Here is a 27480-nt window from a genome sequence, read left to right as displayed (position 1 = left end):
TCGCGTCGGAATCGGGGGACGAGCGCGAGGAAACAGCGATTGCGAGAGGAGCGGTTACAGCGGCACCGGGCCGGGAGCTGGCGCCCACCCCCCACCCCCCCAAGAGTTCAGGCTTCCCCGTCCCGGCCGGACGAGCGAGGGCCGGGGGCAGCGCGGGGGCGTCCCGGAGGCGGGGCGCTGGGAAACGGCGGAACCGATTTCAACCCATCCCAAAAGGCGGGGGCCGAGCCCGCGTCCCGGCAGCGGCACGGCGGCACCCGCCCCGTCTCGGCCGGGGGACGCCCCGATCCCGCAGCGCCCGTCTCCTGCCCCGCCGCCCGAGGGGTGCGAGCACATGCTGACGGGGAGAGGGTCGAGAAGGGGCAGGGGACGGGAACGGCGCTGCCAGCTGCTCGTTAACCCAATTAACAGCTTTGGCACTGCGCTGGCAGTCCCGCGGGAAGAGGAAGCTCTGAACTCTTGGCCTGCCGGCCGTGCTAGAAGGCCTGCCCAGTCTTGTTCTCCTTTAAAGTGCCCTATATTTATAGAATTTCTAAATAAATATAATAAGATATTAGGTCACCCATCGGTTAAGCTACTCGGAGTAACAGCCGTCCAGGCCGATGGCGCTGTGCCGGTCCTTGCCGTAGGGGCAGGCGCTGCCGTTGGGCAGGGCCCCGCAGGCGGCGGTTTTGGCTGCGATGCCGCAGTTCTTCAGGAGGTTGAAGCTGAAGGAGCTGATGGCGTCCTTGGGCGGGAAAGGCTTCATGGTGGAGAGGATAAGTGCCAGGCAGTCGGCCACGTCCTTGTTGGGGGCGCACGCCAAGGCTGGGGTGTGACCTAGGGGGGAGGCCGGGGTGAGGAACCGCCGCGGCGGGCGCCGGCCCCGGGACCACGCCAACTGGGGGGGTTTCGCCCCCGCGTCGAGGGGCCAGGGCCGTTTATCCCCAAAGAAAAGACATCTCCTGCGCCCCGGCGAGCCCTGCAACCGCAGCAGCCGCTCCGGAGCGCGCCAGCGTCGGCAGGAGGCGGATAAAAGCCTCCGGAGCGCCGGCAGCACGGCAGACGCCGTGATATTTCTCACAACGCAAAGGTATTCCGGCAGAGCAGGAACTCCGCGGGGAGAAAACGCTCCTGGCCACAACCACCAGCTTCTGGCAACTCGCAAGCGAGCTGACGGCTTAGTGCTGGTGCGGGCCGCGCTGGTTTTGTGTCTGCAACCGCAGGAGCGCAGCCAGCCCCCGGGAGACGCGCGGGGGCGAGAGACCTGCTGCAAACACCCGCGGGACCTGGAAACGCTCTCCCCGGGGAGCGCAGGGGCCAGGAACGTCCTCACCCAGCCGCTCCTGCGGCGCCGTGAGCGGGGAACGCGCTGCTCAGCCACGCCAGGGACGCGGGAATCCTTCCGATCGCAGCCGAGCGCGTCCCCAGGCAGCCCCCGTCCCCAGAGACCCCGCGCTGCACCCACGCGCGAGGAGCACCCACCTTCTTCATCCACAGCCAGCACGGTGGCACCTCTGCTGAGCAGGGCCTGGACGACGGAGGCCAGCCCGTTCCGAGCTGCGATGTGGAGCGGCCTTGGGGCAGCGAAAGGCAGCGTCAGCCCGGCGGTGCAGCCCCCCGCCCCAACGCCCTGTGCCAAACCAGGCGCCTCCGCACGCAGCTCAGAGGGCAGGCGCTGGGCCGCTCCCCAGCTCCCCCGCTCGCGCGCTGACTGCACGCGGAGCCGCTGCCGCCGCCCTCCCGCCAGCGCCTCGCCCCGCGCAGCCCCGTCCCGCCCCGCCGGCGCGGCCGCCCCAATACTCACATCTGCAGAGCACTGTTACTTGCATTGATAAGGCCAAGGTCTTGGGTTTCCCCCAGGATCAACAAGGCACACTTTTCATGGCCCTGGAAAGGAGAGCGGGCTGCTCACGGCGCCGGAGCGGGACGGCAGGGGCGGCGGAGGGGACCCGGTGCCGCCCGGAACGCCGTTCCCCAGGATACGGACATGCTCCCTAAACCCGACCCTCTCCAACGGTCCCCCACCGCGGCAGGGCGCGAGAAGACAGCAGCCGTCCCCTCCACCTCCCCGTCCGCGTGGACGTGCCGATGACAAACCTCTCGCTCCCGCCGCGCCCCGGGCCGCGCCCCCTGCCCGGAGAGGGGGCCCAGCTAAAACAGACGGGGCTGTGCTACGACCCACGCTGCCCAAAACCGAACCAGGAGCGTCCGCGCAGGCAGGGCCAGGCCGGCGCCCTCGCCCCGGCTCTGGCGGGGCAGGGGAGGGCGGACACCCCCTCTCAGGGAGGGGGCACAGCCATGGCGACAGCAACCGCGCGGCGAGCGGCCGCTCCCTACCTTGCTGCAGGCCAGGTGAAGAGCTGTGTTCTTGTTGACGTCCAGCACAGTTATATTTGCTTTCGCTTGGTACAGCAGGAACTCTGGAAGGAGGAGGGAGAAGCGCCGCTGAGGAGAGGCGGCACAGAGCGCGGCGACGCGGGGCAGCGGCCGTGAGGGGACGGAGCAGAGGGGCAGCCGTCCCAGCGCGCCTGGAGGAGAGGGACAGCCCGGCTCCCAGGGAACCCAGCAGGCTCGCAGCCCGCCCGGGAAGGCGCTGCCGGCCGCGTACCGACGGCCGCGGTGTGCCCGTTCTCAGAAGCCATCATGAGGGGAGTCCTCCCCAGCTTGTCGGTCGTGTCCACCTCGGCCTGGTGGCGCAGGAGCAGCTGTAAACCGTGGGTGTTGTCTGCAAAGGCAGCAGCGTGAAGGGGCGTCCTGGGAAGCGGAGAGAGCGGGTGAGGAGCCGGGCACAGCGCCCACCCCGGGCCCACAGACGCGTCTGGGGACCCCGCAGCCCTCGCGCGCCGCGGGAAGTCACGGCCCCCTCCCAGCAGCGCCAGGGCGACAAGAGAGGGACGAGCCTGCGCTCACCTTCCTTTGGCATCTCTGCTATTAACAATCTTGGCACCTAATGCTTCCACCAGCATCTCAGCAGTGCCGTCCTGGTTGTTAATTCTGCGGCGGGGACGAGAAGGACAGTCAGAACGAGAGCAAGCGGCGCCAGCACGGCTGCAGCGGCAGCCAGCAGCACGCTCCCGGGGCTCAGACGCAAGGAGCAGCTCGCCTGGAGGGCTCCGGGGTCAAACACCCCTCCGCCCGCTCCGTACCGCTCAGGGAAACCCAGGACCAGGGCAGGCAACAGCCCTGCCCATCCCGCCGCCGCCGCGGGGCCCAGGGGCGCACCCCGGCCCCCCGCAGCCGCCCCGGGCAGCAGGCCCCTTCCTCCGCCCCGGCGCCACTTACACCGCACAGTGCAATGGAGTAAAGGGGTTTCCTTCCAGGTACGCAAACGGATTGTGTTCAAGTAACAATTCAAGACAATCTTCGTGCCCTGCGGGGAGAGAGGGACAGGAACACATCGTCTGCGGTTCCTCAGCCAGGACGCGGGGTCCCCCCGGCTCTCCCCGCACCCCAACAGCCAGAGGCCCCAGGGGCTGCTCAGGACCAGCGGCACCAAAGCCCCAGACAAACCAGTTCCCCAGCACAGAGGCACTGGTTTTGTTTCCTCCTCCCCGGCAGCAAAGCCGCCGCACTTCAGGAGGTTTCCAGTTGCAGGCTGTCTCCCGAAGGACCGCGCAGCCGCACCGCTGGCGTCCCTCTGAAACCCTGAGACGCCCCTTCCTGCTGCCGCATCAGCTCCCCGCTCCCTGCGGCCAGCATGGCGGCCAGGGAATCCCGCAAAGCCAGCGGGCCCGGGGGAAGCAGCCGCAGTCGTTCCGCGACAGCTGTTTTCATATTCCACTCCTTTTTCACGGAGCTTGGCAGGTGGAGAAAACCTCCCCACCTCCCCCCCAGATTTGTGCCACCCTCTGCACCAGGCTGAAGGCGCTGCTGGGCTGAGGGCTCCCACAGCAGCGGGGGACAGGGGGACAATCCGGCTCTTCCCGGCTCCCTCCGCCCCGCCAGCGGCCAGCGCAGCGGCGGGCAGGGCCCAGCCCGGGTCCTTACCGCTGTACGAAGCCCAGTGCATCGGTGAGTAACCGCTGTAGTCCACCACGGAGTCCAGAGGGTCAGTAGAGAGGGCCGCCTGCAGCAGGGTCCTCAGGATTTCCAAGTGCCCGCACGCCGACGCAAAGTGGATCGGGGTCCGGCCTTTGAAATCCCGACACAGAACGAAGGCATCGTGGTCCAGGAGCGCAGCCAGGCAGTCCTCGCAGCCCGTCACGGCCTGCGGCCAGGGAAGAGGCCAAGAGGTCAGCTCCCACCCTTCAGCCCCGGGCCCGCCGCCGTCCCCGGGCCGCGCTCACCCCTCGGTGCAGCGCGGTCCTGCCCCTCTTGTCGGCTGCGTCGGCTGTGGACCCCTTCTCCAGCAGGAGGTGGACGCAGTCAACGTGGCCGTTCATGATGGCCAGCATCAGCGGGGTTCTGTGGGGCGAAGAGAGCGGCTCAGCGACCCGCTGGGCTCCAGCGCCGCCCTCTGCCCCCGCCCAGGCGCCCCGCGAGGGGCCCGACCCCGCGCCACGCGGATCGCGAGGGAATCCCAACAACTCACTGGCCGTGGATGTCCATGACGTCGGCGATGTCCGCCCGCTCCCCGCTGTCGATCAGGAGGTGCAGGGAATCGGTGTTCCCATTGGCAGCTGGACAACGCACACGAACGGAGGAGTGGGACGCGTGCAGCGCGTCCCCTTCTCGCAGCCGCCCCCACGAACCGAAGGAAGGGGCTCGCGCCCAGCGGCCGGGCACACGGGGCTGGGCAAATCCGCTACGCGGCGGCCAGGCTGCAGGACTGATGAGCCCATGCGCAGGCTGAGCTGACGGCACGCGCGTGCAGAAGACGCTGGTGCCTTCTCTCCCACCTGGACCCACTCGGACCCCCAGCTCCTGCTGGCACCTCACAGCAGGGTGCACCAGCCCCCTCCCGCCTCCCAGCGCCATCCTAAACCACAGCCTCCCCCCGCTCCCCGAGCAGCGGCGGCACCGCCGGCGAAGGGCTCTGGACGCGCTCCCTCGCCACCTCCGGCCCCTCCGCCTCGCGTCACCTGCAGCGTGGAGGGGGGTCCACTTCCTCTTCCTCTCCTTCACCAGCGCGGAGGCGCCGTGGCTGGTGAGCACCTCCACGCACTCCGTGGAGCCTCTCTCCGTGGCGAGGTACAGCGCCGTCCGCCCCTTGTGGTCCCGCACGTCGAGGTTCACGAGGGTTTCGGCAAGTGTCTTCAGGGCTTCACAGTGACCATTGTAGGCCTGAGGAGAGAGCGGGCCCCTCAGAGCAGCGCCCAGAGAGGCTGCCCCCAGAAATCCCGCCCCAGGACAATCCCCGCTCCGGGTCCCTCCAGCCGGACGAGCTCCTGCCCGGCCACGGCCTCTTGCTGGCGCTCGGGTCCCACGCAAAGCTCCCGCCCGCCCCCACCCCTGCCCACGCTCACACAAGGGAGGTGGCTCCACACAGCAGCCCCGGAGACAGCGAGGAGCTTAACGCACAAATCCCAGGGATTTTGGCCGACGGCCTGTGCGGAAGGCCGTTTCCCGGCCTCCGGCACCTTTCCTCCTCGCCCCGCCGAGCACCGCCAGCCGCAGGGACGCAGCCAGCGCGGCCGGGAGCGGGCTGCTCCCCAGGACACAGCGCGAGCCCCGCGCCCGCCACGTCGCTGGGCTGGGCCAGCCCTACTCACAGCTAAGTGCAAAGGGCTGACTGGAACGGTGCTTTCCACGTCCTCCAGGCAGTTAAAAGACATTTCCAGGAGCTGCAAGAGCAACAACACAAGACCGCCACTGTTCCCGACTGCCGGAGGCTGTGACAGACAGCCCGTCCCCCAGCCGGCGGCAGCGGGGTTGGGAAACCTGCTCCTCCGCTTCAAACGATCCGAACTGCAGGAGGGGACCGTCCCTAACCTGCCTTTGGGCCCTGCACAGTCGCAGCAGGTCCCAGAGCCTCCCCACTACTCGTGTGATTCCCCGCGCCCGCACGGCTGCGGGCGCGCCCGCTATTCCAGGGACACGGCATTTTCTGTTCTGCAAGGGCTCTTCCTTGCGCAGGTCTCCAGGCTTCCGTTTAAAGCAGGAACCTCGCTCCGTTACCAGGAGTTTAAGCAACACACCCCCACGTCCCCGTGCCAGGGAACGAAGCTCCCTGCTCTCAGGCACCGCGCTCAGGCCCAGGCCTTTCCTCCGTGGAATTCCCAGCACAACGGCTCCCCAGGAGCCCCCAGGCTTTTTAATCAAACCCACCTCCCCTCCTCCTGGCCGGACCCTGACACGGTAGCGCCTACAGCACACACCCCCCTCAGCCCCGCCCGGACACGTCCTCGCGGGACCTGCTCCCCTCTCCCAGCGGCACCGGGGCTTTTCGCCGGCTCGCTCACCAGCTCGAGGTTCTGCCTGTTGCCGTACGCAGCTGCATAGTGGACAGCGGTGTATCCCTGCTTGTCCCGGAGGGATGGGTCAGCACCATTATCCAGCAGGAACTCCAAACAACTGCAACGAGCAGGAGACAGCGGGGCTCAAGGAAAAGGGGGGACTGGGGAGGAAGAGCTCTGCCCAGTTTATCCCGGAGCAGCCGCTGCACTAATCCCCCCAAGCCGCGGAGCGCGTGCAAAGCCTGCTGGAAGCGAGGACCAGGAAGCAAGGGAAGTGAGGACCAGGAAGCAAGGGAAGTGAGGACCAGGAAGCGACGGCTGGTTTTGCCGTCAGACGTTTCCTCCAAGGCGCCACCGCTCAGCCCAGCGTAAGCGGGAGCGGGGTATTTCCGGCGACGGCATGCCGGGGTCCGGGGAAGGGGCAAACAACAAACAGCCGCCAGACGGGGCTGCGGCGCGACTCACAAGAACGCCTCCTTCAGCCGGGACTCCTTCAGCGGCTCCTCGTCAGCGTCGTGGCTGTTTCCTGAATGAGTCTCTGCTCTGGAAGGCCACAGACCTGCATCAGCTGGCTGATCCCCCCTTCCACCCACGCTGCTCAAAGCGCTCCCCTCATCGCAGGGGGCACACGGCCGGGGCGCAGCACAGCGCCACCGCCCCGCCGCGTGCCATCGTCCCCAGCCCCGCAGCGAGCAGCGCGCGCCCCCGCGACGCTCACCTCCTGTACGTGTCCGACGCAGCAGCATAGTGTAAGGGGGTGCAGCCTTTACAGTCGGCCTCGTTAATACTGGCTCCCGCCGTCACCAGCGTCACCGTGCACTGGTAGCTGCCGTTGGCAGCCGCGTAGTGCAGCGGAGTCCTGGGAAGGGGAAAGGAGAAGGGGGCTCAGCGCTGCCGGTCTCAGAGACGCAGAAGCCCGCCGGGGAGCCAGCCCCCTCCCCGCTGCTGAGCTGCGCCCCGCTCCGCTAAGGGTCTGCATCGGCAGCTCCTTCGGAAGAGCCAGAGCTGGGCCCCGTGGGGGATGGGGGGTGAGGAAGCAGCTGTAGACACCCAGCGCAGGAAAGGTCTTAGGAAGGTCCCAGCCCACGCCCAGGCTCGCTGCTCTCCCGCTGGTTTAGGGCTGGAGGAATCACCCTTGCTCCCTTACCTTCCAAATTTATCTCTCCTCCTCAAGTCAGCACCACTGCTCAACAGCAAATTAAGACATTCAACGTTCCTACGGGGAACGAGGAGAGGGGTCAGACACAGAGCAGAAGGAACGGCAGCAGGAACGCAGACTCCTCCCGCAGCTGCAGACAAGACAGCTACGCTTCCCCCCGCGCGGGCGCTCGGTGCAGTGCCACCGCTGGGCAGCACACAGCCGCAGCCACGGCTGGGAGCTGCGCGCAGAGCTCCTCCCTGCTCTCCGGCGAAACGAGCCCTCGCGCTCCACGCCTCACCAGCGCTACCCCGCACCGCCACGGAGCCCTCCGCCAGCCAGCCAGGCGGTGACAGAGACGTTAGCCGTGGCAGCAGTGCCGCTGACGCACCGGGTTTTATGCTACAGAAAAGACGCAGGGTTCCTGGCTCCTGCGTCAGGGCTTTGTTCCCGCTGCTCAGGCGCTGCGCGGCCGAGGGACGGCTCCGTGCTCGGCTCTCGAGCATCGCACAGCCACAAAGGAACGAGGCCCCCGGCAGGACTCCGCACCTCTGCTGTATCGCTGCAGCCGCGCTCGCTCCCAACACAGCGCGTGAAACCAAACGCCCTGGCACACAGCACGAGGCGTTTCCGCAGCCAGCTAAATCCCTGCCGCTTCTCAGGCATCCGCTCGCCAGCCCCCCGCGAACCCCCGCCAAGGAGACATCTCAGCCCCGTTTGAGAGGGGAAACGGCCACAGAGTCCGCGGCAGAACCGGGCCCAGAGGTTCCCATTTCCATTCCTGCTCTAAACACAGGTCTCCACTCCGTCCCGGAGCCGAGAGCGGCACCCAGGGGTCCAACTCCCGGTCCCGCCCACAGCACCGCACCACGCTGCCCGTGCTGCGGCCCACGGGCAGAGGGGAGGGCTACGGGCCAGGGGCAGCCGGCGACCCTCCCGCCGGCGACGCGGGGCCCGCGCCCACGCGCAGCTCACCCTCCGGAAGCAGCAGCGTGGAGGCAGGTCCTCCCGAGGTTGTCAGGCGTGTTGATGTCGAAGCCTGCAGACAGCACGTGCTCGTTGCTCAGCGAGGAGACGATACTGTACAACTGACCTGGGGCGGCAGGGGCAGGGAGTCAGCGCGACGCTGGGGGTCCCCGCGCGCCCCCGCGGCAGGAGGGGCGGCCCCGCCGCTCACCTGAGGAAAGCAGCTTACGACAACAGTCGGAAAATCCAAAGAGAACAGCTAAGTGCAGAGGGAACATGTCGTGGATCCCGCGCCTGCCGGGAGAGGGGAAGGCAGTCAGGACGCACCAGCGCTGCGGCCTTCGGCCCAGGGCAGGGAAGAGAGGAGGAGCCCTGCCTCACCTTGCAGTGTCAGCACCATTCGTCATCAAAGTACTAATTAGCAGCTCGTGGCCGTATCTAGCAGCAACGTGGAGGGGGGTATTGCCGTATTTGTCAGCACAGTCGATCTCACTGCCTGGAAGGGAAAAGCCAAGCGTTTTGGCAGCGCGTCCCCGCGTTCTGCTCCCACAGCCCAGTCCCCCCCCGGGGACGTGGCCGGTAACTCCCGTCCCCTCAGCACCGCGCAGGGGAACTGTCAGCGCTCCCCGAGCCGGCAGCCCGCCCACGCGGCTCAAAGCCGAGGCGCGAGATCTCTCCCCCACGCCCCGGGAGGGGACGCGTTCAGCCCCGGAGGTCTCCGGCCGAACCTCGGGGTGTCTGCCCAGCCTGCCGCCGCCGACAAGAACATTGTCCTTCGGCGGGGGCAGCGGGAACGTTCTCCAGCCAGAGCAGCTCTGAGCCGGCCGGCGTTTCAGTCCCCTGGAGGGCACGCACGCTCCCCGCCGCCCCCGAGCTGCACGGGGCCGCTGGCAGCAGCCCCAGGAGCACAGCGTGGGTCTGAGTGGTAACTGCAGAGCTCGTCAGCCCTCCGAGCAGAAGCCAGGGAGCGCTGGAGGCAGGCGCCGGGGCGCACGAGAGAAGCCGGGGCGGCCCAGGGCGGAGGGAGAAGCCACTCACCGTTCTGGATGAGGATCTGCGAACGCGTGAACCGTCCGTGAATGGCAGCCATGTGCAAAGGGCTCTTCCCTTCCTTACTCTGCGGAGAGCAGAAGCCGCGTCGCACCAGACGTCCCAGCACCCTCCCAGCACCCTCCCAGCACCCTCTCCCCGCTCCCCGCCCCCGAGCTCAGCCCCCCCAGCGCCGCACCTGAAAGTTGACGTCCGCGCCGTTGTTGACGAGGAGCTCCAGGCACAGGGCCCCGTTGGTGGAGACGGCAGCAAAGTGCAGGGGGGTGAAGCCCTTCTCGTTAGGCTGATTGACGTTGGCGCCGTAATTGACCAGCTCGTTGGCCACGGCGTCCTGCCCCATGTAACAGGCGATGTGAAGTGCAGTGTTCCCGAAGGAATTTGGTTCATCGATCTGCGGCAGCAGCAAAGCCCGGAGGATTTGGGGATTCAGGAACAAGCAAAGGGCAGCTAAGGATCAGCCAGCGCTCCCGCTCCCACCCAGCTCCTGCCTCCAGGCCGGCCTGCACCCGGGCCCACCCCGCTCGCAGCTGCGGGGGTCTCACCTCGACCCCCAGCCTCAGCAGGTGACGCACGACTTCGATCTGGCCGCTGGCCGCCGCAGTGTGCAGCAGGGTGTAGCCCTTCTTGTCCTTACACATCACGTCAGCTCCCCGGGCCACCAGCAGCTTCAGAACTTCCAAATGGCCTGTCCGGGAGACGGGGTGAGCGCCGGGGCACCCCGGGAAACAAGGACCGGGGCGCAGCGGCCTCTGGGGAGCCCCCCGCCCCGAGAGGGGATCCACCGGCAACAAGCGGCCTGGGAGAAGAGGCCGGACCGACAGCGGTGGGGAAACCTACCCAGGAAAGCTGCCCAGTGGACGGGCTGGCGGTCCTTCTTGTCGCAAGTGCTCAGGCCGGCCCCTCTGTTCAACAGCAGGTTCACCATCTGCGCGGGGAGAAGCGGTGAGAGAGGCGAGGCCGCCGCCCCGCCCGCGAAGCCCAGACCCGCGACGGGGGACGCGCACGGGACCCCCTACCTCGAGGTGGCCGCTGTGCACGGCGTGGTGCAGCGCCGTGCGGCCCGTGCGGTCCGCCACGTTGACGGTGCTCAGCAGGGGGATGATGGCCTCCACGCACTTGGTGGCCCGGTTGGCGGCGGCGACGTGCAGAGGCGTTTGCCAGTACTTGTCGCGGGCGTTGACGTCTGCCGAGTGCTTCAGGAGGAGGTGAAGTGCCTTCTGCGGGGCAGAGGACGGCCGAGCTCTAACCCAGCCCGCCGCAGCCGCGCAAGCCCCCCGGCCCGGCAGGGGAGGCCGCGGCTCGGACCACCTCCCGGCTTCGGCGCGCGCACGGCCGCCAGACCCACGCCAGCCCGCGGCCCCGGGAGCCAGGGCTGCCCTCACCGGGCTGAGCCGAAATCGCTCCACGCGTGCGGCCCCGCGGGAAGGACCCCCTTGCTTGCCTGTCCCCAGGGACAGTTCGAAGCCCACGGACGGCTGCGGTTCAGCGCGTTGTCACGGAGGAAGGGCGAGAGAGTTAGAGAGGCTCCCAGAAGGAGCAAGGAGAAGGGAGCTCCCCTCCGCGGATCCTCCCGCCCCCACCCGGGCTGCTCCAGCTCCGTCCCGGCTGGAGCTCGGCGTGCGGGAGCCGAACGAGCCAGGCTCACCCCGCCTGAGCGTGGCCGCGAAACGCGGCGGCAGGGAGGTACCGGTACCCCGAGCCAGGCGATCTGTGGGGCTCGCCCACGACCGGTGAGGTGCGGGGCGCCGGGGGGCGACCAAGGCGCCCACTGACCCACGTTCCGCAGCGAGCTCCCCCTCGTTGCCGCAGCCCCGCCGTTTCCCCGCTGCGCTTTGCGGGCTGGCCGCCCCCAGCAGCGGCGGGGCGGCGCTCCCAGGGACCCCGGCCCCACGGCTCCCCGCTCCGTGTCCCTCCCAGGGGACACCGCACCCGGCCGGGGGGGAGCACAGGGGACGGCCAGGCGGCACGCGAACCCCGGAATCCCAGAGAGCGCTAACGCGTCTCGTCCCGTCTGCTGCCGCCCAGGAGAATTCGTGCAGCCGGCGGGCGTGCGGCGGCTCGCCCCGCGTGGCAGGGTCGGGGCTGCTGAGGGCTCCAGCCGACGCCCCCGCAGAGCTCCTTGCTCTCCGGCCAGCCGGAGCAGGACAAAGTGAAGTGGGATGAAGCTAAGCCCACGGAAGCTAAATGGCAGGAACTCTTTCCAGCACGATCCGTCGGGATCGGCTCCTCGGGGAAAGGGCGAGCGCCCCGTCACCCCTCAGAGAAGCGCGACGCTGGACTGGACGGAGCCCCGGGAAAGGGGGAAAGGCGGGGGACGTGGTGGGGAGAACCCGGGCGCTGGCTCCTGAGGGATGGAGGGAAGGGAACCGAGGAGATTGCTTCCAGCTCTCGTTTTCAGCCTCTGAACGACGAATCCAACCCCTCTCCGCTCTTAACGAGCCCGCTCATCTCAGCCAAAACCGGGCAAGACGGCAAAGAGAAGCACGGCCCCGCTCCCTCCAACGCCCACCGCCCTCGCGCGAGGAGACCGGGCCAGAGCGAACCTACCTCGTTGCGAGACGCCGCCGCGCGGTGTAGCGGAGTGAGCCAGACCGTGTCCTTCGCGTTCACATTAGCACCTGAGGCGGGGCAGAAGGGTCAGGGGACAGGCGGGAGCGGCTGCCCCCGCTCCAGAGCCGCCTCCGAGGCGCCCGCGGGGCCGGAGCGCTGGTTCTGCTGCAGGAGGGGCCCTCGCACAGCGAGGCAGGGCCTGAAGAGACCGCACCTCCCAGGGCGCCCGCTCCCCACCCAGCCAAAACACCACCACAGGGGGCCCGGCCAGCGCTTCCGCTCCTCGGCGTAAAACGAGGCCGCCCGAGCCAAAAACCAGAGCGCTCCGCGTGAGCCGCGCCCGCTGCGAGCCGCGCCGCCGCGTCAGAAGGGAAAGGTGAGGCTGCCGCCATGCCAGCTCCACGAGGCCTCCCGCCTCCTGAAGGCCCTGCCTTCCTCTGCCGCTGAGAACTCAACACCCGGGCACGAAAAAAATCACCAGGGGGCACGTGAGGGCCCCCCGCGCCCCGCAGCCGGAGCCGAACAGCCCCAACCCGGTTTAACGGGCCCTCAGCCACGCGTTTCCCCGAGTCTCTCCTCGCCGGGGTCACGCGGGACGGCGCCAGCCTCAGGCGAAGCCCGCGGCGCCCCGAGGCGCTGCGCCGGCGCACGCGGAGCCTCCCCCGCCTGCGCCGCAGGGGCGCGGGGTCGCGTGGCTCTGGAGGGAACGCGGGGCAGCTCTGCGCCACGTAACGCAGGCCAGAACTGAGCGGAACTCCCCGGTTTTTTTGATTTTCAGCTGACCCCGCCCCACCAGCCAGTGAAACTCTGCTTCCCCGCGCGTCCCGCCACTCACGGCGCCGAGGCGTGCGTCCCCACCGCACCCTGCTCCAGTCCTTCCTTCCGACACCGAGCACCTTGCGCGCATCCACCCCCTCCTGGCTCGCCCTCCCCCTCTGCCGCTCCGGGACGCGGCTCCGTCTGCGCAAACCTCTCAGGATCACGGCAACGTCTCCTCACCTCCCCTGGCTGCAGCCCTGCCTTAAGCCCGAGCACCCGGCTGCTCGGAGGGCGACCGAAAACCGTCGCTCTGCACCCCGCAGGCCAGAGGAGACCCGAAAGGCAGCGCCCGCGCCCGAGCCCGGCGCCCGGAGCGCCGGCCCTCACCTGACAGAATGAGGAGCTCGAGGATTGCAACATCTCCGACGTAGGCAGCAGCGTGCAGCGGCGTTCGTCTTTCTTGGTCCTGAGCAGGGACGTAGGAAACGAAAACCGCCCGTGAGAGCCCTGCTCCACTCCCGGCCCCCCAGCGCCTCCCGGAAGCGCGTGCAGCGTCTCAGGACACGGGACAGGGGAGAACGGCGTAAACCCAGCGCCCTCCCGCAGCGCCGCGCGGCCTCCGCAGGCTTCCACCCGCTCGGCCAGCAACAGAGGCGCAGACGGCTCCGAGCCAGACGGGGACCTGCCGGCCGCCGCGGGCCGGGAGCGCGCAGAAGCCCCTCTCTGATCTCGGATCGGCTCGGCCGAAGGAAAAATCCCTTTCGCTTCAGTCCACGCAGGGCCGGGCCCTGGGCGACTCCTCCCGCACCCGGTCGGCTCTCGCCGGGAACACGCCAGGCACCACGGCCGGGAGGCACGCAAGCAGAGCGCCAGCCGAGTACAACTCGTTTCAGGCCTCAGATTTGGCGTTTAGGGGGAAAAAAACCCGCAATTGTCATCCAGCCGGTTAAAAACCGCGTGGAAGCGGTGGTGGTTTCCATTTTTTTGGTAACAGCTTGCGCTGGCGCAGCCAGGCAGGAGGGTGTGAAAGCGAATCGCAGCTGGCAGGTCACCGAACAAGCAACAACGCTTCCACACCTGCGCGCAGAAAGGAAATTCAGCGTTAACAATCGCGGGTTTATTCCTCCAGCAGCTGCAGCACAGCTCAGCAAAACAACCGCAGCCCTCTGCGGGCGCGAGGGCGCGAGGAGCTGCCGGCCCCCAGCGGCAGCGGCCACGGAAAACGTCCCCGCGCGCCATCTCTGCGCAGCGGGCTGCGATCCTGTCGAACCCGCGTCCCGCTGGCACGCGGCACCAGCGCCGGGCCGCCCTCACCTTCCCGGGCCGCCGGCCAGCGGCCGCAGCGCGCCCTTGACCTCCAGGTTCAACACCGCGATCGGGGCGTGCGCCGGCCCCGGCGAAATGAGGAGGAGCGCGCGCCAAAACGCCGGCCCCGCCGGGAGCAGCGCGGCCCGGAGCGCCGCGAACGCCACAGCGCGGAGGAGACGGGGAAGCAGAGCGCGGCCGCTCCTGCCCGGGCCCGCAGCCGAGCCCGGCTTTCGGGCCGAGCGCGCGGGAGCGGCCGAGCCGCTGCCGGCCAGCTGTGCCACCGCGCCCGGTGGGCCCGGCCGGCGCGGAGCCCGCGCCGCGGCCGGCTGCGCTTCTGCTCTGCTGGCGCGCAGCTCGTGACCCAGCCCGGGGACGGCACGCCGACGGGTCAGGCGGGAGTGCTCACCGCAGGCGTCGCCCTGCCCTCGCCGCAGCCCCCCGCCAGGACGGAGCAGGCGCGTCACCGCGGGGGCCGCCGAGGGCCGGCAGCCGGCCCGGCCGCTGGCGGGACACGGACGGACGCACCCCCACGGCGGCCGCCTCTCCCGGCCTCCCCGCCTGCCCTGCAGCGAGTGCCAAAACCACCCCGCAGCCCCGGGCCTCGGGCACGCGCGGTGGAAGCCCTCCCAACGCCCGCGAGCCGCTCGCACCCCCCGCCCCGCGGGAACCTCCTCGCCTCGAGCCAGACCAGGCTGCTTCGGGTCACCGTCCCGGCGGGGACAAAGCCAAACCGGCACGGCAGCCCAGCCCAGCCGGGCCGGGCCTCGCGGGAAGCCCTCCCGCACGCCCCGCAGCCTCCCAGCGACGCTCCGCGCGGCCCGGAGCCCGAGAGCCGCGCCGCGGGGACGGAGACGGGGCGAGCCGGCAGCGCGCGGCCGGGGAGCGCTCACCAGGACGTTGATGTTCTCCTTCTGGTTCAGCAGCGACCGCACCTCCTCTACATCGCGGTTGAAGATGGCTTGGACCAGAGGAGGCTACGAAGGAAAGGAGAAGCGAGTTGTGAAGGCGGCGCGGCGCAGGGGACGCGAGAGGGAGCCGAGCCGGCAGCGCCCGGCAGCGTCCTCGCCTCAGCCAGCGCCGGGGCCGGAGCTGCCAGCCAGCGAAGGTTCGTTCTGCGGCCGTTGGCCGGGGAACGGACCAAGGAGGCACCGGAGAAGCCTCCCCCTTTCCCGAATGCGGGGAGCGGCGCGGACCGCGGCCTCAGCAGCGCCCGCGCGGGGGGAGGCAGGCCCAGCTCCCGCTGTCCCAAGCTTTCGGCGCAGCCAGCGCCGCGCTCGGGGAACCGGGCTGCCCGCCGCCCGGCGAGGCGACGCCGCGCGCTCTGCTGCGGAACGCTGCGCCCTGACTGCTGCTCTCCCGTCCTGCGGGAAACACCTACAGCGCTACGCCGGCTCTGGCGCCACGAAGGGCCCGGCAAAGCCCGGCCCGGCAAAGCCCGGCCCGCGGCTCCTCCCGTTCCCTTCATCCCCAAGAAGCCACCCAGCAGATCTCGGTGAAATTCGGGAGCAGCGCCCCGGCGCAGGCTGCCCCGCTCCGGCCGTCCGGGCCCGGGCCGCGTTTCGCCCCTCCAGCTCTGCCCGCGCGCCCCAGCCCGGATCTAACGGCCAAATCCGGCGAGCCCCGCTCGCCCCGGCCCCTCGGGGGAACAACGGGGCTCCTCGCCCCTGCTGCCCCGCCAGCCCCCCGCTCGGCCGCTCGCCCCGCTGCCAGCGCGGCGCAACCGGGGACGGGGATCGCGTCGCGGGTCGGAGGCACGGCGCGAGTCACGGCCCCGGAATGCCGCATGCTCAGCGTCGCTCGGCAGGCGTGTAAAAAAAAAAAAAAAAAAACAAAAAAGGTTTTTTAATTTAAAAAAAGAAAAAGGGAAAGAATCGCAGACGATAACTACGCCCCGAGCAGCCTCCGGCGGCGCGCGGTGTGCGGCAGCGCCGGGCCTGACACACCCACCCACCCACCGTCCGCGGGGACGTCCCCCAAAACTGCGCTGGGGACACCCTGCACCCCAGGAACATCCCCAAAATCAAACAGGGATCCCCTGCACCCCAGAGCGTCCCCAAAACCTGACAGGGACACCCTGCACCCCAGGAACATCCCCAAAATCAAACGGGGATGCCCTGCACCCCAGAGCGTCCCCAAAACCTGACAGGGACACCCTGCACCCCAGGAGTGTCCCCAAAACTCGATGGGGACACCCTGCACCCCAGAAACATCCCCAAATTCCAAAGGGGATGCCCTGCGCTTTGAGGTGGCCCGAAAACCGCGCTGGGGACACCCTGCAACTCAGAGCGTCCCCAAAACCTGACAGGGACACCCTGCACCCCAGGAACATCCCCAAACCCCAAAGGGGATGCCCTGCGCTTTGAGGTGGCCCGAAAACCGTGCTGGGGACACCCTGCACCCCACGAGTGTCCCCAAAACCGTGCTGGGGAGGCCCTGCACCCCCGAGTGTCCCCAAAACCCAACAGGGACACCCTGCACCCCACGAGTGTCCCCAAAACCGTGCTGGGGAGGCCCTGCACCCCAGGAGCATCCCCAAAAACCAACAGGGACATCCCACATCCCAGGAGCATCCCCAAAACCGCACTGGGGGCACCTTGCACCCCAGGAACATCCCCAAAACCTGACAGGGACACCCTGCACCCCAGAGCATCCCCAAACCCCAAAGGGGATGCCCTGCGCTTTGAGGTGGCCCGAAAACCGCGCTGGGGACACCCTGCACCCCGGAGCGTCCCCCAAAACCATGCTGGAGACACCCTGCACCCCGGAGTGTCCCCAAAACCTGACAGGGACACCCTGCACCCCACGAGTGTCCCCAAACCCGAAAGGAGATGCCCTGCACTTTGAGGTGGCCCAAAAACTGCGCTGGAGACACCCTGCACCCCGGAGCGTCCCCAGAACCGTGCTGGGGAGGCCCTGCACCCCGAGGCAACCCCAAAGCCATGCTGGGGACACCTTGCACCCCAGGAGTGTCCCCAAAACCCGACAGGGCCGCCTTGCACTCTGAGGTGCCCCGAAAATTGCCCTGGGGACACCCTAAATCCAAGCAGCGTCCCCAAAACCGCGCTGGGGACACCCTGCACCCCAAGAACCACCCTGGAACCCGGCGGGGACACCCCGCGCCCCACGGGGTCCCCCAAACCGCGCTGGGGGCACTCGGCACCCGGGGGCGGCCCAGCGCGCGGCGGGGGCGGCAGCGAGGGGCCCACCCCCGCCGGGGCCCGGGCTCCGCGCTCCCTGGGGCGGGAGAGGCCTCCCCTCCCCGGGCCGGGGGTCCCGTCCCCGGGCCGCGGCCCTTCCCGGGCCGGGGGTCGCACCCCCGCTGGGCCCGGCCGCCGAGCCCGGGTGCGGGTGCGGGCGGAGCGGAGCGCGGCGGGCGGCGAGCCCGGGGCCGGGGCTGCGGCGGGGGAGGCCCGGCGGGCCCGGGCGGCGGGGCGGCGGGGGGGGGGGGGGCGGGCCGGGCGGCGGCGGGCCTGGGGCCGCGGCCTGGGGCGGCGGCAGGGCCGGGCCGGGCCCGGCGGCGCGGACTAGGCCGCGCATCCCCGGGCTGGCGTGGCGGCGCGGGCGGGCGCGGCGCGGGGGCGGCGGGCGGGCGGGGGCGGCGGTACCTGGTCCGTGATGCTGAGAATCCCCATCTCGGGGCCGCCCTCAGCGCCCAGCTCCCGGCATCGGGCTCCGGCCGCGGCGGCTCCGCTCGGGCGGCTGGCGGGGCGGGGAGCGCCTGGGCCCGCCCACCGCCCGGGGAGCGGCCGCCGCCTCCGGGCCGCAGCGCCGCCGCCGGCCGCCGGGGCCCGCGGAGCAGCGCGGGGAGCGGGGGGGGGGGAGCGGCCCCGGCGGCGGGGGATCCCCGGTTTCCCCTCAGAGCGCCCCGAGCAGCGGCTTCCCGCTGGGCGCCGCCGCCGCTTCCCCCGGAAAATCCCGGCCGGTGGCCCCCGCGCCCGGCGGGAGGGAGGTGGGGCGGCGGGCGAGCGTCCCGCCGCGGTGCCCGGGCTGCGGGGCGAGCCGCCGTGGGGGGCGGCCTTGGGGGGGGGCCCGCCGCCCCGTCCCGCACCGGGAGGGCGGCTCGGTGCCGGGCGGGGGGCACCGCGCCCCGTCCCCTCCGTGCGTGAGCCGGCGCTTCCCGCTCGCGGGGCCGTTGGCGGGGCCGGGCCGTGACCTCCCGCGCTCCACGGTTCCTCCCGGCCCCGCAGGCTCCAGGCCCGTGTCCCCCCCCCCCCTCCCCCGGCCCGCATCCGCCCCCCGCTCGGCACTAAACCGGGGAACGGGCCGTGCCCCCCGCCGCCGGGCGAGCCCCGCTCGGCCCCGCGCCCCGCCCGCAGCAGGGGTGGGCGGCGGGGGACGGCGCCCCGGGCCCCCCCCGTCCCTCCAGACCCCGGCGGGGCAGACGCGCGGCGCCGGGGGTGTTCACGGTGCGCCCGGGGCTGAGCGGGGAGCGGGCTGCGCCGGCACAGCCCAGCCCAGGAGAGGGGGAGCCGCGGCACCGGGACAGGCCCCACCGGGGCCGCTCAGTCTGCCCGGGACAACCGGGCCCCGCGCCCGAACATGACCGGGGGAGGCGGAGGGGGCCCGGCCCCGGAGGGGGGGGGGGGGACAGGGCCCGGTCCCGGCCGGCGCTTCCCGTCGTCCCCCGCGCGGCCCGGCCCGCGCCTCCCGCCGCTCCCCGCCCCCGGGGCCGTGACGCGAGCGGGCGCTATGGCGACGCGGTGACGTCGCGGGCGGGGTCAGAGGTCACGGCAGCGGCGCCGGTGCGAGGGCAGCGGAGCCGCGTCCCGGCCCCGGTGATGGCGGCGCGGCGGCTCCGCGGCGCCCTCCAGCTCGGGGCGCGGCAGCGGCTGCGGGCGGCGGCGGCCCCGCCGGGCAGGTGAGCGCCCGCGCCCCGGCACCGGCACCGGCAGCGGGCGGGGAGCGGGGGCGGAGCGAGCCCGGGGGGCACCGGGCGGGCCGCGGGGAGAGCCGCCCTGCGGGCCGGGACAGCGGGGGGGGGGCGGGCGGGGGGATCTGCGGGGCCGGCGCCCGCGGGAGCCACCGGCAGAGGAGCCCGGGGCCGCGGGGGGGGGGACACCCCCGGGTGGGCCCGCGGGGGCCGGGCAGGGGCTGGCTGCCGCCCCTCGGCCGCGGGGCGACGCGGGTCACCCGGCCCCGGCGACCTCAGGCCGCCCCCCGCCCGGCCGCCGTCACCCCGCCGGGGACGGGGTCCCCTGGAGCCCCGCGGGGCCGCCGCGCCGTCGGGCCCTGCGCCGGTGGCGGAGCCGGTGCCGCTGAGCGCCGTCGCCGCGCGCGTACGGCACCGGGGGCCCCGCCCGCCCCGGACCACCTGTGACAGCCCCGCGCTGCCGGTCACGGAGCCGGCGGGTCAGCCCCCCGCCGCGGCCCTGCGGCGCTCGCGGTCGCGTCCCGCCACCGCCGTGTCCGAGCCGTCACCTTCCCGGTGCCCGGCGGCGACCGGAGCCGGAGGAGCCGACGGCAGCGCCGCGGTGGGACCCTGCCCCGTCCCGCAGCACCAGGGCTGGCTGATGCCGCCGGGACCCCGCTGCGCCGCCGGGACTCGGCCGCTCCCGGAGGAGCCCTGCGAGGGGGCCGGGCAGAGCCGGGCACCGGCCGTTGTCCCCGCGCCGCCGGCCCGGATCCGCTGTCCCCGAGCTCGGGGTTCCCGGCCTCCTCTTGCGTAACAGCGGCGCTGGGGCAGCGCTCGGCCTCCGCGGCCTCTCCCCGCCGGCCGCAGCCGGGGCGGGACGGCAGGGGCCTCGCCTGACCCCCCCCGCGCCCCCGGGGCCCGCGGGCAGGGCCGGAAGGGGCCCCGCGCTCCGGCTTCCCCCGCCGACGCCCGTCTCCCGCCCAGGCACGCGGCGCCGTGCGGCCTGCGGCTCAGCCGGCCCGGCCGGGCGGCCGTCGACGCCGCGTGGGAGCCCCGCGCCCAGCCCAGCCGCTCCTTCCTCAGCCTCGCCAACAGGCGCAAGGAGTACTCGGAGCGGCGCATCATCGGGTAGGTGCTGCGGCGGCGGCGGCGGGCGGCGCGGCGGCGGGCGGCGCGGCTGAGCGCGCGCTGTGCCCGCAGGTACTCCATGCAGGAGATGTACGCCGTGGTGGCCGACGTGGAGGACTACAAGAACTTCGTGCCCTGGTGCAAGAAGTCGGTGGTGGTCTCCAAGCGGACGGGCCACGTCCGGGCGCAGCTGGAGGTGGGCTTCCCGCCCGTGCTGGAGCGCTACACCTCCGTCGTCACCCTGGTCCGCCCCCACCTCGTCAAGGTGAGCGCGGCGGCGCCGGCGCGGCACCGGCCCAGCCGGCCCCGGGGGGCTGCGGGGGCCCCCTGACGCGCCGCTCCCCCCCGCCCGCAGGCCGTCTGCACCGACGGGCGCCTCTTCAACCACCTGGAGACCACCTGGCGCTTCAGCCCCGGCATCCCCGGCTACCCCCGCACCAGCACCGTGGATTTCTCGGTGAGCCCCGCGCTGGGGGGGTCCCGGCGCAGCCCCCCGGGAGGGCGGGGAGGGGCGCCCGGCCCTGCCCACCCGCCGCTCTGCCCCCCAGATCTCCTTCGAGTTCCGCTCGCTGCTGCACTCCCAGCTGGCCGCCGTCTTCTTCGACGAGGTGGTCAAGCAGATGGTGGCCGCCTTCGAGCGGCGCGCGGCCAAGACCTTCGGGCCCGAGACGCGCATCCCGCGGGAGCTGATGTTCCACGAGGTGCACCAGACGTGAGGGCGGCGCGGCCGCCGCGGACTGAGCCAGTGCCGGGCCGCCGCCCGCCCGCCCTCCCCGATATTTATTGGAGCGCATCTCTGCCCTCGCCTCGCCCTCCCTCCCGGCGCCGCGGCCGGGGACCACGCTCCTGCCCGCGCGGGGGCTGCCGGGAGCCCCCCGCCCCGCCCCGGGAGCCGCGCCCCAGCGCCGGACTCCCTGGTTTTGGTTTTAAGTTTTGTTTTAGATTTCGGGAGCTCTCGTTCCTCCCCCCCTTTTAGCTGCTCGGCCAGGCCGGAGGCTCCCGGAGAGCGGGAGGGGGGTGGGTGCTGGGGGGGGACCGGGAGCGAGCGGCCCGGGGGGCCGGGCCCCCCGCTCCCCGGGAAGGACGGAGGCGCAGGGAGGAGACCCCGGCGGGGTCCGGCCGGGCCCGGAGCCGAGGGACCCCGCACCGCGCAGTTTGCACAGGCCACACGCACACAGAGGGGGCCGGGGGCTGCCGCTGCCCCCCGCCCCCGCCGCCCCCGGCCCCTCGCAGCCCCCGCAGGGACCAGGACGCCCCCGGCCGCCCCCCTTTCCCTGCCTTCGGCGGGGGAGCGCGGGGCCAAAACGCCCACCCGGGGTGGGGGGCAGCGGCCCCCGGCTTGCCCCCCCGCGCCACCCCCGCCCCCGAGGGCGCGGTGGGCTCGCCGCCCACGGAGGGGCCGTCGCGGGCCAATAAAGCGTTTGCCAAGGGCCAGCAGCCTCCGCGTCCTCATTGGGCAGCCGCGGGGGGGGGCGCTGGGGCGGGGGGCTGTGCGCCGAGACCCCCCCCCCGGCCCCAAACCAGGAACCCACCGAGCCCCCGCGTGCTGCCGCGCCGGCCCCAGGAGGGACGGAGCGGGGCCCGGGGGTGGGGCACCGTCCCCCGACCCCCCAGATCCTGCAGGAGCCGGGGCCGGGGTCCTGCCCGGGGGGGCCCCGGCGCTCGGAGGGGCGGGGGCGCGGGGTTTGTTAATAAAAACATTTATTTTGCATTTCGTCGTTGTTTGTACAGAGGTGCCGATACCTGCGGGGGCCGGGGCGGGCGCGGGGGGGCCCCGCCGCGGCTGCCGGGGGCATCGGGCAGGGGGTTCACACGAACGGGGGGCGCGGGCCGGGGAGGAGTGTATCGAGTCCCCGCGGGGGGGCTGACATTCGTTCTGCGCCTGGACGCGCGGCGGGGCTGAGCCCCTCTTTGGGGGGCGGGGGAAAGGGGGGGGCTGCGCCCCGTGGCCTCGCCGGGGCCGCCCCAGCCCGGCGCTGGGGGAGCCGGGGGGGCTCCCAGTGTGCGCGGTGCTGCTGGGCGGGGTGGGGGCAGAGCCGGGGAGGGGGCTCCGCGCGGGACGGCCGGGGCGGGGGCGCGGGGCAGGGTGGGCGCCCCCGCCCCCTCCCGGGGCGGCGGAGAGGGGAGAGGGGCGGCGGCGGCGGCGGGGCCGGGACCCGACGCGGGGGTCAGCGCCGAGCGTTCCCCGGGGGGGCAGCGCGCCGCCGCCGCCGCGTCCCCGTCCCCCCCCCCTCACTGGGGGTCGTAGCGCACGAGCTGCATCAGCCCCTTGGTGCTCATGGACTTGGGCCGCTCCAGCGGGAAGCCCAGCGCCCGGCTCCAGATGAGCTGCGAGAGCACGCCCAGCGCGCGCGACACGCCGAACAGCACCGTGTAGTACTTCATCTCCTTCATCCCGTAGTACTGCGGGGACAGGCCGTCAGCGCCGCCGCGCCGCAGGGAGCGCGCCCCCCGCCCCGCGAGCCCCGCCTCACCTGCAGCAGCACCCCGCTGTGCGCGTCCACGTTGGGCCAGGGGTTCTTGGCCTTGCCCTGCTCCAGCAGCACGCTGGGGACGATCTTGTAGAGCTGCGCCACCAGCTTGAACATGGGGTCCTTGGGCAGGTGCTTGAGCGCGAACTCGCGCTGGCAGGTGTAGCGGGGGTCCGTCTTGCGCAACACCGCGTGCCCGTAGCCCGGCACCACCTGCAGGGAACGCGGGGGGTCAGAGCGCGGCCCCGGCCCCCCTGCCCGGCCCCCCCCGCCCCCCGGCCCGGCCCGCGCTCACCCTGCCCGAGTTGAGCGTGTTCCAGATGAAATCCCGCAGCTTCTCGTCCGACACGTCCTGGCCCAGCTCCTTCTGCAGGTTGGTCAGCCAGAGCAGCACCTCCTGCGGCAGGGCGAGCGCGGGGGGTGAGAACCGCGGCGCGCGGGCGCAGGCGGACGCAGGGAGGGACGGACGCAGGGACGGGAAGCCGCGCGCAGGTCCGCACCTGGTTGGCGAGGCCGTGCAGGGGCCCGGCCAGCCCGTTCATGGCGGCGGCGAAGGCGAGGTACGGGTCGGACAGGGCGCTGCCCACCAGGTGGCTGGTGTGGGCGCTCACGTTTCCCCCCTCGTGGTCGCTGCAGGGGCGAGAGGGGGGCGTCAGGGCTCCCCCATCCCCACCCAGGGCCCCCACGGCGTTTTGGGGGGCCAGGACGTTCCCAGCCTGGCACGGCCCTGCCCCGGGGCCGCCCGCGTGCCCGGTAACCGCGGGGAGCGGCCGCGGCCCCACCTGTGGATGGTGAGGTAGAGCCGCATCAGCTCGATGAACTGGGGGTCGCTGTAGCCCAGCATGTTGGTGAAGTTGTGGGACCAGTCGAGGTTGGGGTCGATGGCCCCGATGCTGCTGCCCTCGCGGTACAGGTTGCGGTAGATCTTCGCGGCGACGCAGGGCAGCTTGGCGATCAGGTCCATGGCGTCCTCGTACACAAACTGGGGCAGGCGGGGTAAGACGGGGCGGCTGCCCAGCCCGGGGGGCACGAGCCCCCGACCCCCCTGCGCCCAAACCTGCGCGCCCACGCCCCGGCCCGAGCCGAGAGCTGGGGCGCCCGGCCCCCCCCCCCCGTACCTCCCAGTACTTGACGCGGTGGATGCCCTCAGCGTAGGCGCGGGCGAACTTGCTCTCGCTGTTGAGCGCGGTGATGGCGGCGCTCAGCTGGGACATGGGGTGCAGGTTGGTGGGGAAGTTGTCCAGCATGGTCACCACGTGGGACGGCAGCGCGGCGCGGCGGGCCCACTCGCGGGACAGCCAGCTCACCTGCGCGGGGGGGACGCGGCGGGGCTGAGCCGCAGGGCAGGGGGCTGGCAGACCCCCCCCCCGCCAGACCCCCCGCCCGTTACCTGCTCCTGGGTGGGCACCTCTCCCGTCACCAGCAGCCAGAAGAGCCCCTCGGGCAGCGGCTCCTCTCCCCCCGCGGCTTTGGGCAGCAGCTTCTGGCACTCGGGGATGCTGTACCCGCGGAAGCGGATGCCCTAAAGAGCCCGGCGCGCGCATCAGCTGCTGCGGCGGCGCCCGGACGAGGCGGGTGCCCGAGCGGGGCGCGCCGGGGCCCTACCTCATCGGGATCCAGCACGGAGGTCTCGTAGATCAGCCCCTTCATGCCCCTCATCCCGCCGTACACCTGGGGGGGGGCGGGAGCAGGCGGTTACCGGCCGCGGCACGGCCCCGGCGCAGCACGGCCGCGGCGTCGCCCCGCTCACCATGTCCACCGTGATCTGCCCGATGGCCGTGCTGCCGTGCTGCTGCCGGAAGCTCTTGATTTTCGCCTGCTCCTTGGGGATCATGCTGGCGAGGACGTCCTTCAGGTTCTGGGGAGAGCGGGGAGGAGCGGGCCCTGAGCCCCGGCGCCCGCGGGGGCCGAGCACGCAGAGCGGGGACGGCGGCGGGGGCTGCTCTTACCGTGGCGGCGCTGGCGTGGCGGGCGGCGAAGAGGACGCACGGTGCGTTCTGCAGAAGAGCGGAAGCGGGGACTCGGTGTGAGAGCCCCGCCACGCGCCCCGGCTGCCCCATTTCGGGGGGGTGTAGCCCCCCAGAGCATCCCCAGCGCCAAAGCATCCCCACCCCCCCGGCGCACGGCACAGCTGCTGCAGCAGGAGCCGCCCCGCGATTCCGGCGAGATCCCGTCTCGCAAGGTCGCCGCGCCCGGCAGCCGCAGCGGCTTCCCTCGCCCACGCGTGCCGGGGATCAGAGCCAGGCAGGTTCAGCGGGGCCGGGCGGCGCAGGGGGGCCGCGGGGCCCCTCGTTCACACCACCGGCAGCGGGGCCGGACCCGGCCGCGCCGCGGAGCCGAGCGCCGCGCCGAGCGAAACCCGCGGCGGCGTTTCCCTTTCTGCTCTGCAGCGCGCAGAAGCGGCCGGCACGAGCGAGCGGGCGCTGCCAGCGGAGCCCTGCCAGGCCAGCACCGCTGCGGTTTTCCTGCACCAGGGCTCGGCAGGCGCCGAGGAAACCGAGCTTTGTTCCTCGCCCACTGCGCGGGGACTCCGGCCGGCGGGAACACCCTGACGCAGCCGGGAAGCCCGGGCCTGGCACCGTCCCTCGTCCCTGCCCGCGGCGGGGACACGGGGCTCGCCCGCGCCCGACCCCGCTCACAAACACCCGGGCGGGCTGCGGCAGGGGCGCAGGGGGCCGGGAGACGCCGGGCCACCGCTGTGCTGCGAGGCCGCGTCCGCACCTGGAACCGCAGCGGCTCCGGCAGCGCAGACAGAACGTGACGCGGTTTTACCACCGGCTGCCGGGGGGACGCGGAGCGGGGGGAGCACCGTGACCCCCAGCCCGGCCGGGGGGACCTTGACACCCCGAGCGCGGCCAGAGCCGGCTGCCCGCTCCGGTGACAGCACCGTGTCCTCCCGCGACGGGCGCAGCCGGGAAGGGAAAGCGCGGCGGCAGCAAGGGAGGCAGCGGCGGGAAGCCCAAGGTCAAGGCGGCCCCGCGGGCCCCGCTGCGCCCCGTCTCACCCCGATTCGCCGGGCGTCCCTGCGGCCCGGAGCCGTCGCCGGCTCAAGGTCACAGGCGCCGGCGGTGACACCGAGCGGCAGCTGCCGGGGCGGGGGGCGGACGCAGCGGCTGCGGGACCCCCGGGAGCCCTCTCGGCGGTTTGGGGGTGCGGGGCCCCCCGGGCAGCGCGGGCTGAGGGGCGGCGGCGCGGGCCGGGACCGGGGGTTGCCCCCGCCGCGGGGGACAGCGGGGCCAAGTGGGGCAGCACAACAGGGCGGGCCGGGCCCCGGCTCCCAAAATAACGCCCGGTCGATAGAGAAGCCGCAGCGACCGTTACGAAACGGCGAGGCCGCGGCCAAGGCAAACGGGCGGGGGGGGCCGGGGCCGCCCCAGGCCGGTACCGGTGCTCGGCCCCCCCCCGGGCGCCCCGGCCCCCCCCGGCACCGGACGCGAGGGGGCCCCCGCTGTGACCCCGCCGCCCTCTGCAGCACCGAGCCGCCGGGGAGGGGCGGCGGGGAGACCCCCGCCCCCTCGCTGCCGCTGCTGCAGAGCCCCGCAACGGGGCGGGGGGACAGCGGGAAGGGAGCCCCCAGTGCGGGGCTGCAACGGGGTCGGGACCCCGGGCCGGGGGCTGCAGCCACGGCACAGCCCCCCCCACCCCCCCGAGCCGCGGCCTCCCGACGGGGCTGGGATCCCGGCCGGGCCCCTCGGCTCCGACCCCGCCCCGCCGCGCGTAACGGCGGCTCCCGGCGGAGGCACCGGTCCCCGCGCCCACCACGTGCTGCCGTTGCGGCGCGCGGCCCCTCGCCGCCGCCCCCTCCCCACATCCCCCCCCCCCCCGCTGCGGCCGCGCGGCTCCTTTAAGACAGCGCCCCCCTCGCGTCGCCCCTTTAAGAAGCGGCCCCCCCTCGGCGTCGCCCCTTTAAGGCGCGGCCGGGCCAGGGCGGGCGCCCTCACCTTGGGCCCGCGGAGGCGCGCGGCCGCCCGGGTACCGGCGGCGAGGAGCGTCATGGCGGCACCGGGAGCGGGGCCGGGGCGGAGCGGGGCCGGGCGGGAGCGGGGCCGGGAGCGGGGCCGGGCGGGAGCGGGCGCGGGGCCGGAGCGAGCGGCGGCGGCGGCCGGGGGTCCTCAGCGCGGCGGGCGGGGCGGGGCGCGGCGCGGCGCTGGTTATTAGCATAGCCCCGCCCCCGGCCGCCCCCCCGGGGCCGAGCCGCTCGCCATTGGTCGCTCCCCGCCAGGTGGGGCGGGGATATGCAAATGAGGCCGCCAGTAGGGGCCGAGCTATAGGTGGCCGCGGCGTTCGCCTGAGCGTTGCCCGGGGTGGGGTGAGGCGGCGCCCCGCCCCTCTCGTGACGTCACGGGCCGCAGTGCGTGACGTCACGTCGGTGCGTCACCCCTCCGGCCGCGCCGGTGCTTCGGTGTCACCCGGCTGCAGTGCGGCGCAGCCCTGTGACGTCACGAGGCAGCCGGCCATGTGCTATGAGGTCACCGGGACCCGTGATGTCATCCCCCGCTCGGCCACACGGGGCTCGAGGCCACCCTGTGACTTTGCCCTGGCTCTGCTGTGACGTCACGGGCCGGGGCCAGGGGGCGGGGCACGGCCGCGGTGACCGTCCCCGCTGACCCCAGGCCGTTGCCCCGCCGGCCGCGCCAGGGGACGCGCGTGACCCCGGCAGCCACGCCCGAGGGGCCGGGACCCCCGCGGTGCCAGAGCCGCGACGGGCGGGCGGGCGCCACGCGGCGCGGGGCTGAGCGGCGGCTGCCGCGGGACGTCCCGGGCCAAGGCTGAGCCGCGGACACCGGACACGAGGGAGCTGGGGACACGGCGGGGGGCAGGGGGCTGCCACCGGCACCCACAAGAGCGAGACCCCTCCTCGGGTGGGCCCACGGCCCCTTTATTGCCTGCAGCAGGGAACGGGGGTCCCAAAACTGGCCCTGGACGCCCCACCCCCCCCGC

General features: G+C 72.8%; 3 protein-coding genes across 5 annotated transcripts; 1 reads left to right on the top strand and 2 right to left on the bottom strand.

Moving 5' to 3' along the window:
- Window positions 1-499: 499 nt before the first annotated feature.
- On the bottom strand, window positions 500-17809 carry ANKRD52 (ankyrin repeat domain 52). 2 transcript variants are annotated; one of them, XM_086768951.1, is made up of 28 exons: window positions 17694-17809; window positions 14979-15062; window positions 13168-13246; window positions 12019-12089; window positions 10488-10688; window positions 10309-10396; window positions 10014-10156; window positions 9650-9862; window positions 9460-9538; window positions 8803-8917; window positions 8633-8715; window positions 8431-8548; window positions 7465-7533; window positions 7036-7176; window positions 6783-6860; window positions 6324-6435; window positions 5634-5705; window positions 5004-5205; window positions 4514-4601; window positions 4269-4386; window positions 3970-4189; window positions 3265-3352; window positions 2893-2976; window positions 2591-2736; window positions 2320-2402; window positions 1787-1869; window positions 1465-1556; window positions 500-819 (listed from the first exon to the last, which is right to left on the bottom strand). In XM_086768951.1, the coding sequence occupies exons 1-28, from the start codon at window positions 17718-17720 to the stop codon at window positions 575-577; spliced, it is 3222 nt and encodes a 1073-aa protein (XP_086625077.1). In that variant the 5' UTR covers window positions 17721-17809; the 3' UTR covers window positions 500-574. The 2 variants fall into 2 exon arrangements, with proteins under 2 accessions (XP_086625077.1, XP_086625076.1); XM_086768950.1 differs by lacking the exons at window positions 12019-12089; window positions 13168-13246 and having other exon boundaries at window positions 17694-17786.
- A 1020-nt stretch (window positions 17810-18829) lies between these two features.
- Window positions 18830-21500, top strand: COQ10A (coenzyme Q10A). 2 transcript variants are annotated; one of them, XM_086768987.1, is made up of 5 exons: window positions 18833-18946; window positions 19925-20068; window positions 20141-20333; window positions 20424-20525; window positions 20617-21500. In XM_086768987.1, exons 1-5 carry the CDS (start codon window positions 18867-18869, stop codon window positions 20782-20784), a joined length of 687 nt encoding a protein of 228 aa, XP_086625113.1. In that variant the 5' UTR covers window positions 18833-18866; the 3' UTR covers window positions 20785-21500. The 2 variants fall into 2 exon arrangements, with proteins under 2 accessions (XP_086625114.1, XP_086625113.1); XM_086768988.1 differs by lacking the exon at window positions 19925-20068 and having other exon boundaries at window positions 18830-18946.
- A 252-nt stretch (window positions 21501-21752) lies between these two features.
- Window positions 21753-26666, bottom strand: CS (citrate synthase). The gene is made up of 11 exons (XM_086768962.1): window positions 26481-26666; window positions 24489-24536; window positions 24290-24397; window positions 24145-24210; window positions 23930-24061; window positions 23658-23846; window positions 23322-23521; window positions 23040-23169; window positions 22835-22936; window positions 22543-22752; window positions 21753-22471 (listed from the first exon to the last, which is right to left on the bottom strand). The coding sequence occupies exons 1-11, from the start codon at window positions 26532-26534 to the stop codon at window positions 22301-22303; spliced, it is 1410 nt and encodes a 469-aa protein (XP_086625088.1). The 5' UTR covers window positions 26535-26666; the 3' UTR covers window positions 21753-22300.
- Between the last annotated feature and the right edge of the window lie 814 nt (window positions 26667-27480).

Source organism: Chlamydotis macqueenii, chromosome 29 (assembly GCF_036417535.1).
Source record: "Chlamydotis macqueenii isolate bChlMac1 chromosome 29, bChlMac1.mat, whole genome shotgun sequence".
Lineage (NCBI taxonomy): Eukaryota > Metazoa > Chordata > Aves > Otidiformes > Otididae > Chlamydotis > Chlamydotis macqueenii.
Note: the sequence above shows the minus strand (reverse complement) of the source record. Positions and strands in the feature narration are given on the sequence as shown.